The sequence below is a fragment of the Anser anser genome (assembly GCF_964211835.1).
Source record: "Anser anser genome assembly, chromosome: 5".
Classification (NCBI taxonomy): domain Eukaryota; kingdom Metazoa; phylum Chordata; class Aves; order Anseriformes; family Anatidae; genus Anser; species Anser anser.
This window is the reverse complement of record NC_139725.1, coordinates 21,336,186-21,349,907: the sequence shown is the minus strand read 5'-3', so window position 1 is coordinate 21,349,907 and position 13,722 is coordinate 21,336,186. Positions and strand designations below refer to the sequence as shown.

Sequence of the window (13,722 nt, the reverse complement as noted above, 5' to 3'; positions counted from 1 at the left end):
CAGAGCTGTAAGATCCAGCACAGGCAGCCTCCTGTAAAAGAGACCAGGGCTGTGCTTTGCACCAGAGACATTTGGTGAGCGATGAGCTGCAGCTGATTTAAATCCACAGACTGCAACCAAGTGGACATAGCACCCATTTTATTTCCTAGTTTGTGTGCTCCTAGGTGATAGGCAGTAATGCCATGCTGCAAAACAGCTGGCAGAGGACTGGGCAGGAGGGTGAAACACATGGAGCTGGGGAGGCCTGGCAGCCTGGAAGCACTGCCGTGTTTTACTGCAGCACTACACACCAGCCCACGCCTGGTCCCTTATGAGAACAGCTCTAGTAAGTTTTAGATATATCCTGAGCAGATGCCATGCTTCTGTATTTTTCTAACTGCCTCTCCTTTGGTTTACCTAAGCCAAAAAAAAAAAAAAAAAAAAAAAAACCACACACACACAAAAAAAAAACACACTTCAAAGATGTGCCTTTCTTGAGCAGTAAATGCTTTTAGCTATAGATCAGTTCCTATGTCAGCCCTGGCAGAGGGAATTAGTCCCTTCTGTGCACTGAAAATGTAGCATATTTTTCTTCTAGTAGCAGTAGCAAGGAAAAGAACCAGGAAGGTTACCTGAGCCATAACAAAGGCTTGATGGAAAAATTACTACTGTCTAAATTATTCTTCTTTCAAAATATGCGCTATGTGGTTTTATTTTGCAGTCCTTTTAGGAAAAAGAACTGCTTTTTATTATCAACATTAGTTGCTAGCAGAGGAGCGACTTTCAGTTTTCTCAAATTAATTCCCCCTGGAAATCACGCTTCCCTCTGGCTGCACAGAGAAACAAACACTCGCTCACACACGCGCGCACACACACACATACACAGCCCTCTGAGACTGGCAGAGCCTTGGATGCTTTCATCTTCCCACTTCCCCCAAGCAGTGGCTGTTGAGTCTCTGTTAGAGCACCGTGGAGATGTGGCTGGCTCCTTGTGCTGATATTAGAGCAAGCAAGAGGGAACGATGACAGTAACGTCATCTTTCATAAACTTTAAGAGCTCAGCATCCCTTGTCAGGGAAGGGCCCGCAAGCTCTCCGCCAGGCAGGACAGCTCGATGTACCTGGGGCTTGGCTTCAGTAGCAGCTTTTCTCCACTGCAAAGGCCAGTTCGTGGCTACAGCAGGCAGCTGGCTGCAGCTGAGCTGCAGGGACAGCATCGCTCTGCAGTGAACACAGGAAGGAAGCGAAAATAAAATTGAAATAAAACCAGCTTTTTATCATAAGTGAATCCCAGAGGGATGTTGGCCTCTTTGCTGTGAGAGGCGTTCAGTGTCTGCCTACACAGACTGGTACCCAAGCAGCATTTGCCTCACCCAGCGAGGCACTCATGGGAACCAGCAACGCTGCCGCTGCCCCCACACAGCCCATGCAGGATGCGTTTGTGCTCACAGACGGGCATTTGGGGCTCTCCCAAGGGCTGGGAGACATGTAAGTGACTGACCTGCACCCAGAAGTGAGATCCCACTCCTCTGGCTGCGAGGAATGCAGCAAGAGAAAACAAACTGGCCTCTGCCAGTTTCCACGGCCAGCAGCAGGGGTGAACTTTCCCCAGCTGCCTCAGGCTCTCCCACAGCCCCAGGATGACTTTCCCAGCCAGGGCACACTGGCAGAGGGTGGCTCAGTGCCGGCAGCTGCTGTTCCCAGGGTGCTGGGCAATCTCCATCACACTAGGAAGCCCACGTCACTGTCCTACGGTTAATTCTTGCGTCTGCCCTCACCTATTGCTGTCATGTGTCCCATTAACAGACAAGCACAACCAAACCAGCCTGCCACAGCATCACCAATAACACTATAGGGCAAAGTGCAGGGCCTCAAGTGGTTCCTCAAAGTGCTTTTGAACAGTGCTGTCCCTTCAGCTGCTTATTTGCTAGCTGAGGAGCTGCAGATTTCTCAGCTGAGATTCCTCAGGGCTGCACACAGCATTACAGTGTTTGAAAGATCATGTAGCAGCAATGCTTCATAGCTCATGGGGCATAAGGGAACAGTCCACTATGCTGGAAGTTATTAAATAGTAAGAGTAACATCAGAGGGGCAAGGCTTGTAAGGTGGGATAGTGATTTTTATTTATCAAAGTGACACAGCTGGGAAAAAAGGGACATGCTCTGGTCCAAAAGCCTTTCTGTTTAAACACATTGGCTCTATTGTTTGGAGCTCTTTCTCCCCCAAGTGCTCTAGTTTAGAGCTCAGTTCTGGTTTTGCTACTCTGATGTGTTACAGCACAAGACTCTCAACAGGTACGAGCTGAGAAACTGTTAAAATTAAAGGAACTAAGAATAGCTGTGTGCAATCACAACCGATATTCAGAGCTCTGTTAGCTCAGACTAATCCGCTCTGCCTGGTCTTTCTCAACAAGCTTCTCACAAGCCACCCATACAGCAAGCCAGCCAGATCACCACTTACTTGCCCCAAACCCAGGGACTGGGTAGCTACGCTCTCACCTGCCTTCCTTCATGGTAAATCAGTCTCTGAGCTGTTGGCCAAGACTGAAGAACCACAAAATGCCTCCTCGCCCACCTGCAGGAGAAGATTTACCCCTTAGGACATCCAGGAAAGGAGCAGACAAGCATGCTGGCACTGGATGGGTTTGTCACTCAGCTTGCTGTTGGGACAGCCCTTCACCTATTTTCTAGCATCTCCAGCATTGCTTAAAATAAGCAGACAGATAAAATGATCCTCTTTTCTGATAGACAGGAAAAGTTTCTATTTGTGCTTTGTGATGGGAGTTTTTCTAACTCCCTGAAGGGGAAATATTCCACAGAGATGAAACTATGTGGGAAAGGAGAACCCATTTTTCTACTCCCTCTTCCACTGTCATACTGCTTTGTGATTTTCACTGCAGCCTCCCATACAAGATGCATTCTCAGGAGGCATGGGAATTCTCAGTGCAAGTATATTTAGCCATATCCCTTTGGGTAGGTGGGGGAGGAAAGAGACCCCTAAATAGCTGCAAGATAACAATTTACTATAAACATATTCATTTGGTCCAAGTTCAGAGAAAAGACAACGAAGTCCTTGGCAGCTGGATGGCCAAGGGCCAGCTTCATCAAGTGAAGAGCGAGCTCAGAAGAGAAACCCCTCTGCATTCCCTGGGTCTTCCCCATATGCTTTAAGCACGCCTCAGTGGAAGTGAAACGTTTAAAGGAAGTGACAAGTTATCTTGAATTCTCTCCCCTCTTTAGCAAAATAAATAAATAAGTCAAAACAAGCTCTCCACCATAGAAAGCCTGCTTTTACTTGGGGTGTGTGAAATCCCACCTTCCACAATATTGCAAAAGCACCAGAAAAGTCCACCACACTTCAACAACTGAGTGAAGATGTCTTGGCTTTCACTCAGCTGCAACGCCAGTGGAAGTGGTGAGAAAGCTCCCCCGTGGCTGCAGGAGAAAACTGTGGGCTTCTGCCTGGAGAAGTAGCAGGGAAAATAAAACCTACCAGATGACAAAGGGAGAATAAAACCTATCATATGACAAATGAACCATGAGAATGTTGTCTGGTTCAACAAGACTGTGAAAACAAATAGACATTTCAAGAAGAGGGTCACTAGCAAAGTAAATAACTTCAGAATAGCAGGGAGTGACCAAGGGAATGTACCAAACTGATGGTAGCAAATGGAGCTCTGCCTTGGCAGCTGGGGACAGTGGCAGCTCTGTGCAGTGCCACCATGCTTCACCCAGCTACATGCCACCACCTGTGCCCACCACAACCCTGGCCACAGTAAGACAAGACCGAAAAGATTTACACAGGACCACATTTAACACAACCCAGTGTTTATTGACTCCTGCCACCTTTTTTTTTTTTTTTTAAAAGAGTAACAGGAACACAAAATGTGATGCATGATAAAATACTACTACAGGTTTCCATATCAATCCAATGCAAAGTGCCAGCATTGTTGACCAGCATACAACCTGACAAGAGAAGATGTAGTTATAACTCACTCTCAGATATCTGCTGGGAGTACATCACAGTCAAAGTAAAACTAGTTATTTGCCTGCAAATAGATACATTTTCTTCTAGATGCAAGTGGTGTTAGAGCCAGCTATTTTGCAACAAATATATATATTATATATAATATTCCAACAAATTTAAAAAAAACTCAATAGTAAAGGACTAGAACTGTTTAAAGAGAGAGAGAGAAGAAAACAGAGTGAATCTTGTTTTTAAAAACTACTTTGTTGAGGCCATTCATCACAGAACCATAAGTAATCTAGAGAAAATGAGATTAGAGGCTACTGTGCCCAAAAGGCCAGCAAGTTTGGTTATAGGTTTAATACAAATAGTCTCTTGATTTTCAGTACTGTCTCCTGGCCTTTTTCCTCACTGCACAACAAACCCCACCTGTCGGAAATTGTGGCTTAGTGGCTTTGTGTATTTTCCAAAGCTCCTTAGTTTGAATGCAATTGCATTTGGAAAGGCAACCATAGTTCTTAAAGAGCCACGATAAATTCAAATGTCATGCACATGACATGTAACATCTTACAAGATAGGAATGTTGAAGGCACATTACCAAAAGGACTAGAAATTAAATGCCTTAGAGGAAAATACTCTTTTTCACAACTGGATGACAAGTGCTGTTTGACCACAGATGTTTCAGCTACCTCGCCATGAAGACAAAACCCAAAGGAAAGAGTCTCCTTGAAATGCCCTCTGTACCGCAGCACGCTGCTGCCCCCACGATTCTCCAAGCAATTACGTTCTCGCAGAGCAGTTTGCAACAATTTGAGAGACAGGTAAGAGAAATCTACGTAAAAAACATCACAACTGGATTCCTGCATGACCAACTCCCTACCACCACCACCACCACCCAGTTAAGCTACAGCATCTTCAAGGAGATGATGCTACTGATCTGGAAATGGGGCAGAGGTCTGGAATGGAGGACAGGAACTGGTTTCAGAGCCTTGTGCCCTCAACTTTTTCTGTTTCATTATACATGTTAAAGGAAAAGGCAATGCTCTCTGCCATGGGATAATTACCTTCCCTCCTCTATCTAGGCCAGGAAGACATAGGCTAATAATGAAAACATGTAGTTTATTTACAATAAATGCACCTATACTGTTCCATCCTCCATCCATGACACACACTGCTGCCCACTGCTGAAGACAGACGTTAGCTACAGTGGTAACCAAAGTACCTTTCTTTCTCAAACTTTATACAAGTCCTCTCCCTTTCTGGCCCATCATTTTTCCATTGTTCTAGGCTCCAATGAGATTTTTATTAACATCTCTTTCTAGTGCACTGTTTTAAAGTTTCTAAATACAAAGCAGGACTTGCTTTGCTCTGTTTTAGCTGTCTTTGCTCCCTTTAAAATCATGTAGGAGCTTAAAACTTATGTGCCATTATTAATTTTGCATAGTAATACAACAGGCTGGGATTTTTTTTTCTCCTGCCTTTTAAATAGTAATTCCCTAGCTGCCCCTGTCAGAGAATGACACCTACCATCTTTCAGAGGGCTACCTCTCACTTTCGGGGAAGAGACCTAACTTTCTCCACACAAACATTGCAGAATGAGAGTTTCAAGTTATGGTCAAGTTTCCTTCAAGTCTATGATGTGTTATTTAGTTGCAAGCATAGCAAAATAACTTTTTAACATCAAAGAACATTTATTAAACTACTTGTCTTTTTCTAGCTTTGAGTTATAAGAGTGTTTGTCACAAGTTCCCTCATATTCCTCTCTTAAGGTGCACAGTGGTCAGGCTGAATGAAGTCCAGTCCATACGACCACAGCTGGATCTCTGGGAGAAGCCAGAAAGGATGAGGGGTTTCTTAGCACTACTGTATTTACATTCAAAATTCAAAAACAGGCTGAAGGATGTCCAGCTTTTTCTAAGACAGAACTGCTTAAGAAATACTCCATTTCTATTACTTTTTTTTTTTAATGTCCAGGAATTTATTTCTGTCCTATGTAGCTGTTACCCTTCTGTCAGTACAGGTTAATAGCAGCCATTGCATGCTTACTGCTCATTCCCTAGCCGGGGTGCAACAGACTCAAGCCCGTTACCAGCACGGTGTGGTGGACTGGTCCAGGGACTGGCAGCTTGGGCAGACCACCTTTGCCACTGTGGGCAGGTGGCACAAAAATACACGACACCAAAGAAGGGATCTGGAATAGTAGGGCCTGATGTACACTGACAACCTGAGACAGAAATAAATGCAAGTGCATGTGTATCAGTGAGCATATTAGGCTGAGAACAATTAGTGTGAGTGATAAATACATCCACAGCTAGCTCTCAGCTTCGTTAAGAGCTGTTCTGAACTGCATAGTAAGTGCTGGTTGTAGAAGCTTAGGCAGATAGGAGATGGACTCGATGAGCAACTGCTGAGTTAATAAGTTCTGAAAAATAATGGAGGAAAAAAGTGCTCTGGCAATTGAATAACTCTAATCTGTTGTATTTCTCATGGCTTGAGCATAACAGAAATAGTTACCTGGCATAAAAGACTAATTGAAACGGAATCACTGTTTCATTGAAATTACACACACATGCAAAGATAAACAAATGTGTTAACTAAGGATAAGCAGCATAGAAATCAAGTCTAAGTCAACCATTATTCATGTTTGTTAGACTGCCAGACATCTTTTCATTTCAGATTCACATCTGTGTCATACAAGATATAGTAGATGGAAAAATCATTAAAATGACAAACTCCGCATACTGTTGGCCTTTAGTACCAACACATTGTGTGCCATCAGCCTTCCAAGTTCAGACTTTTGGGAGGTAATAGCTGCTTTACCAAACAGTGAAAATAGAAAACATAAAACCAATCCAGCTCAGAACAGAAAGGAAATGGTTTTACAAAGCTGTGGACAGATGCATAAGCACTTCCCCCTCCAGCCTGGGACAGAAAGGGCAGTGCAACTGCACAGCTCTAACACGACTTTTGAAAAGTGATCAAACTCCAGGAAATGCGATGACTGAATACAAAAGTCTGTTTGGAAAGTCATGCTACAGGAGAGCTGAGCCAATGTTCTGCACAGCAAGGCGATGAGCAGTCCATTGATAGGCTCAGCTAGGACATACCATAAATGACACTCTACAAAAATCCACTTTAGTATCACATTTCCAATATCTCTCCTTGCCATCAGCAGTCTGCCACAAATTATAAACTTGTAAAGCTCCTTCCCATTGAGCTAGATTTTTCTTTTTTTTTTTTTTCTCTCTATAAAGTGCAAATAAGACTCAGGTTTTTCCCACTAGTTCCAATGATTGTTATCTTGCTTACAAAGCGATCAAAAGCCAGTTGGCTGAGCCACTACCTTTTTTTTTTTTAAATTAATACCCTGGTTATTTTTTCCAGCAAAAGGTAAACAGAAAACAAGGGTTCCTTCTGCCAGATGCAGGGCATGACAGGAGGCTGCCTTAAGTACCGTCAATGTAAGATGCACACACTAGACAGAGACACAACCAGTGCATTCTTGTGCCTAACAAGAACGTGCCATGGTCCACTGGAAATGGAAATCATCTTTGGGATCTTATTTCTTCACAAAATTCAGAAACAGTTGATTAATCTTCATTAAGAGCCGCTTCTCTTTTCCTTGCGTCTACATCAAAAAGATACAAAAAGATGGTTAAGTCAGAGAGTTCTGGTAAGGTTCATACAAAAATCAAACAGAATAAAGTTGGTTTATTTTCAATGGACAGCACTTCCCATTTGAGACTCTTGAAATAAGTTCATTACATGGACTGAATTTTGTACAAATCAACACGTTAACAAGTTAGTTACCCTGAGGTTTTGTACGTTTACCCCACTGAAGCTGAATACAAGTAGCCAATAAACTTTCAGACTCTGGATTTGCAATAATTTTTCCCCCCTCTCTTGGCCCCTTGCTCATGATGGGTGAAGCCTCTATCTGCTCTGCCCGCCAGCTACAGAAATGACAGCAGTCTATTCTGAAAAGTATTTGACTAATTACGATTTTGCTAGTCTCCAGCTGTGTAGCACACATTTGAAAAGAGAGGAATACTCTCAACACTGCGTTTTGAGGAACTGCCTGCGGCAGTCCCTGAAGACTTAACCAGCATACCTTTGAGCATGAACATAGGGTATCAGAGCACATCTAGACACTCGCCCACTACTTGCATGCCAGTAGTGCAGTACCAGACACTGCAGCTAGGAAAGCTGCGGTCAGCTTGTCCTGGGCTTCTGCACAAATGTCTCTGAGCCTGAAGTCAGCCATCTGTGAAACCCAGCTGAAACTAGGCAGCTCTTGGAGTGCACCACAATCACAGCTATGCTAGCAACTGCCTGCCTAAAGGTACACCTATATGTATTTCTGAACTTAGTTTCTTTCCAACTCATAATCTATACATTCTGGGGTTGTTATGAATGTGCCCACACAGAAATTACTTGTAAGTAAAAGACAAAACCCTTTTGCATTACTGCAGTCCACAGATGCCCTTCATTAATACAGAAGACAGGCCCTATTCAGCTAGAACATTTAGAGAACATAATTATGAAATTGTTTATGCAAGTCTCATGACTGTGCTAAGCAACGTTTGGAGGAGATTAAATATGCTTCCAAATAACAAAAGAGCTTGGAGATTTCCAGTGACTGGAGCAGCTACCTAAGGTAAGACAATCTCAGCTGCACATTTGGGAGAAAAAAAGTCAAGAGCCACCTCTTCCACATTCCTCACCAGGGATGCTGAGGCCAGGCCCTTAATTTTCTTCTTTCACAACCTTCCCACTTGGCATAAAAATCACTGACTGTTGATTAGAGATGAAAAAGCTTTCTAAAAAAGTGAATGCCATACCGATCTAGCTACAGAGTTATTCCCAGTCTGTCTCTGCCTTGGGGGAAGAAAGGAAAAAAAATCCATGCAATTTGATATTTCAGGTGAACATTTTCTAAGAGTCATACCAGTTAAGTTCCTGAACTTTTTTTTGGCTTCCGCTCTTTCTTCAGCATCAAAATACCACACAGTCATGGCATACCTGTAAAAGAAAAATCTTACGTTTGTTTCAACTTTTGCTAATAGAATAGAGCACCATTCTGAAATTTTATTTTCAAATAGAAATCTAACAATAAAACAACTGGATTAGTAAATAAAAAATAGGATACAAATGTCACATATCTGAAGACAAATATAGACAGCATTTTAAATGTCCATTTTATCAAGTAAGACAGAAATATAGGTGAGAATTTCTGCTTGGAAGCACAAAAGAGTGCACAGCCCCTGGTAACAGAGGGCAAAAGTAGCTTACAGACCTCTGCATGTTTTTCTGTTCTGGGATGCCTTCAGGCAGCTTGGGGGCTGCCCTACGTCACATCAGCTTTTCATAGCCTGCTGACAGATGGTAACCCCAAGAATCCCTGTAGTGTTACAAGGGCAAAAGTGTAACCCAGCATCTCCCAGCTAAATAGCTATGCCTGACTTGCAAGACTTCTCCTGTCACTGGCAGAGGGCTTTTTTCCCCCCCATCACATAAGGAACCTTATCATTCATGCCTGCTATTCCTCATCTGATGAGATATTTCCATCAGAAAAAGATACAAAATCTAATAATCTTTTTTATGCACGTGTGTGTTTAAACATGATACCACAATTTTAGATACAAAAAACATGATATTGGTCAAAAAAGTGCTTTGCTTTTTCCTGGCCAAACCTCAAATATACTACTTACCTGGTTGCATAAGAAGGCTGGACTTCATGTGGGTTCCTTCGATCTGACCAAAAAAAAAGCAACCTGTCAAAAATCGGCTCAACATCTGCTACATAGGACTTCCCTTCTGGGAATATTCGAAGAATTCCACCATGCAGCTGAAAGAGAAGGAAAAGGTTACTTTTTACACATATAAACACCCACATATTCATGCGAACAATGACTTATTTTTCCCTCCTCAGCACCCAACACACACTGAATAAACATTTAATGATAACCAAGACAGCTACATGACAACACTGGAACTGTACACTATATCTCCTGGCCACCTCGATTTTCCCAAACAGTTTGTAATGTTTCAGCATAAACATCTGGCTAAAGTAAATGATTCAAGATAAAGAAAACATTGGTCCTGTCACAAATGCCCGGAAACTTCTGAGTTCCCAGCCACATCTCTAGAAGCAGTGGATACCACAGGGGAGGTAAGGATGTTTCATTTCACCAGTGTGAGATCAGACTCTCACCCCAGCAAGTGGAAGATGCTCATGGTATTTCAGAGCCCATATCCGATCATATATGAGTTAACTTTTACACCCTAGGAAGAATGAAGTCTTTATTATTGTATTTGGAATTCAGTGTAATAATACTTTCCCTGAATCTTCCAGCCATTCTTTCCCCTGCTTATGAAATAGCCTGGTTTCCCTACCACATCATTTCTCACCTTCCATTTGCCGCCAGTTTCATGGAAGAAGTGTAGAGATCTGCATTCACTGTAGAAATTGTAAGAGATGCAGATGAGCCCTGCTGCTATTAGAGGACTTTTTGGAGGCTTTTCCGCTGCACCACAAAGTGCAGGGAAGATGCTGTCAACCCAGCACTGACCTTACTTGGTACCTCCACACGGCATGCAAACCTCAGTAAGAAACTGTTAGGTTGGCTTTAAAGCCACACAGCTGCTTTCACATACCAGCATGGTTATAGAGCATCTTATAGCGCATCTCCTCCAGCACGCATTTGCACAGTATTCAGGTCACAACTGTGCACTACTCTCCACCTGCATCATGGGTTTCAGAGAGGTTTCTTATTGTCCACTTGGGTGCTTCCTCACTATTACAGTAAGCATGCAATGCACAAAGTAAATCAGATATTAGCATTTTCTTCCACATCTCCTTTCTTCATTTCATTGTATTGGGATGTTTCCTAATCACATTCCCTGTAAAAGAATGTGTTTTCATCCAGCACGTCATTTTTAGTGGCACTGTCCTCTAAATCTGAGCTCACTTTTGGGAGTTCATAATATTTATGTTTCTTCAAAGAGAAGCCACCTATACTGGGCAAAACAGGTCAGAGAAAAAAACAGGGCTATTTGCAGAAAGAACCATATAAATGGTTCTTTTTAATAATGGTAAATGGTTGCACAGCATTGCAACAAAAAATGTAAAAGGACATCTTGCGATTCTACAAACCCTTACTTTGTTCCTAACTTCAAGGTACAGTAAATTCCAGTCTGACTTCACTGTTTTATAATACAAGCAGAAACAAGCACACTGCTGTGCCAGGAGACCCACTGGTGGAGTCAAAGATGCAGAGAACAAACCAAGCCACGTGCTTGTTCCCATCACATCATAAGGATGAAAACCACAAGTGCAGCTGACTGAAGATCCTCTGTAGGTCAGCTCGAAGGAACAGCATGAAGAATGCTACAGTCACAAATTTGGGCTGTCATTTTATTCTGCTCCCAGAATCCACTTACTCCTTAGTAGATTATGGTTCTTTCTAGTGCTTCGTTAGTCTCTTCTCTAAACAAAGTATAAGTGCCAGCAGCCCAGTGCTTAGAAGCGTTATTCTATTACAACAAAACAGTATGTGTGTGGGATGGGATAGAGAATGATAAGGAAACAGTTCAGATTCTTACTTCCAAGGGGTTGCTATAAACACCACAAAAATAAATGTAAAGCAATGAAGAATGGACCAGCTGTTCAAGTTCACCACAGTTCACAGAAGCAGCCAACAGTTCCAAAGCTCTGTTTCTGAAGTAATCGTCCTTTCATGGTCTGCCTCAGCCCTGTGGCTCACTCACCTTGGAGTCCCAGTTCTTATTCAGGTAATAAATACAGGTGATGCAGCGCCCGTCACCATTTGGGTTGTCCACATGACGAACATACCCAGTTCCATTTCCAGGATAGCAAGCAACCATGGCCTGAAAGATAAAGATTGTGGAAAATAAATTTTCAGAGATTTGTTTTTTTCCTTTTCTGATCATCCCACCACCAATTTAGCTCAGCATTTTTCAGATGGTCAATCCAAAAGCTGCAGCAGACCCCACCAGAAGGAATTCTCACACAAGTTTCTCTCACTGGGTAGATCAGCCGGTGTGAAATTCCAAGCGGGAAATAAATATCCTTTGTATTTCACAGTATAAAAAAAATGAATGAAACTAAAATACTGTTATGTATGGTGCAAGCTTTTCGATCTTTACAAGCTACGTGACTTTGAAGCAGTTTGAGCTGAAGTTTGCTTGGGTTTCTAAAACCAAGCAGTCATTGCAAAACTGATTTGCCAGTCAAAATGAAAACAGAAAGTGATCCCAGGACATCACGTCTTACACCTCCATCCTTTATTAATATCTTCCAATTTCTGTCATATACATCCCCATGGTCCAACACAAAGTGAGGTTCCCCAGGAGGCATGGGTAAAAGTCCACAGAACAAAGTCTGTAAAAACCTGCAACTCTTGTGCTATTTGCACAGGGCAGCACGTTTGCTTTCATGGACTGAGCCACAGAACTAACCAAACAGCTTTCAGAAGAATACTTCTCTTTGATCATCTCCAGAGCTGCTGATATAATCGCTTAATTCACCGTTTAAATTTCACCTTGAATGGTGAGATAAGCTTAATACGAATTATTCCAAACCACATGACTGAATTCTAGACAACAGGTCTTAAAAGGGTTTTTACAGCAAAAATATTAAACTTGAGTTAACACCATTAGCACCCTTAGCAGGCTGCAGGGAAGAGCAGGCCAAACAGCAGGTTGGATACCACATCTTTGTCTCAGCATCGCTCCTTCACTACGGGGACTACTTGGTAGTGACACCAGTCACCTTCCATGGCGTTTACTCCACTAAAAATGTGGCAATAGAAGTCTTGTTCCCACCCCTCCAACATCTCCATTTCTCCAGTATTAGCAGCAAGAGTGATGGGAGACGACAGGCTAAGTCTGGTTAGAAAACTGGACACAGCATTCAGATGTGGTCTCTCAGGGCTGAGTAGGGGGAGGATGATCACTCCCCTTGATCTACTGGCTGGGCTCCTGGGAATATTGCCCTGGATGCTGCTGTGTAGGGGCACACTGTGGGCTCCCTTTCAGCCTGCTGCCTACCAAGGCCCCCCGAGGTCCCCAGGGAGCAGAACTGCCTGGAAGCCCCCAGCCTGCACTCTTGCAAGGTGCTCTTCCTTCTCAAGGGCAGGACTTTGCATATGTCCATGTTGAATTTCATAAGGTTCCTGTTGGCCTGTTCCTCTGGAACATCTGGGTCCCTTTGAGTAGCAGCCCTGCCCTCAAGTACATTAACTGGTCCACCCAGCTAGGTGTCATCTCACATTTGATAAGATTGCTCTCTGCCATCTGCTTCAGGTCATTGATAAGGAGGTTAACAGGACTGGTCCCATGACAGACCCCTGCGGTGCTGCATTTGTTACCAGCCCCTGGATACACTATAACTGACTAACCACTACCTTCCATCCCCAACCACACCTTTTACTCATTGTTTTCCAGCCATCCAGACCATAACATCCTAACTTTAGATACAGAAGTATTGTACGTGCCTTTCCCACAGGAAGAGGATATGATTGTGCACCACTTGCACGACCTGTCCCTAATAATCCACCAAGCACCAAGCAATAATAGCATTGAAGATGTGGCAGGATTTACTAAGATTTACCAAGAAGATAGGATTTACCAAGAACAATTGAAGTTTGTGTCTAAGAACCCCAGGGTTTTGTTTTTTGCTTCCTAGCACATGCTAAAGCCATGATGGGACTTGGACAGAAGTCACTGTCAGCCAGCACAATGGATCTTCTGCTGC

General features: G+C 43.1%; 1 protein-coding gene across 1 annotated transcript in view; it reads right to left on the bottom strand.

The window, feature by feature from the left end:
- Positions 1-3,784: 3,784 nt before the first annotated feature.
- The window catches only part of EGLN3 (egl-9 family hypoxia inducible factor 3), a 28,649-nt gene continuing 18,711 nt past the window's right edge, over positions 3,785-13,722 (bottom strand). The window contains exons 2-5 of the mRNA XM_083836713.1: positions 11,715-11,834; positions 9,656-9,792; positions 8,893-8,966; positions 3,785-7,572 (exon numbers count right to left, since the gene is read on the bottom strand). Coding sequence (XP_083692839.1) covers positions 7,535-7,572; positions 8,893-8,966; positions 9,656-9,792; positions 11,715-11,834 — 369 coding nt within the window. The 3' untranslated portion in view covers positions 3,785-7,534. The remainder of the gene's footprint in view (positions 7,573-8,892; positions 8,967-9,655; positions 9,793-11,714; positions 11,835-13,722) is intronic.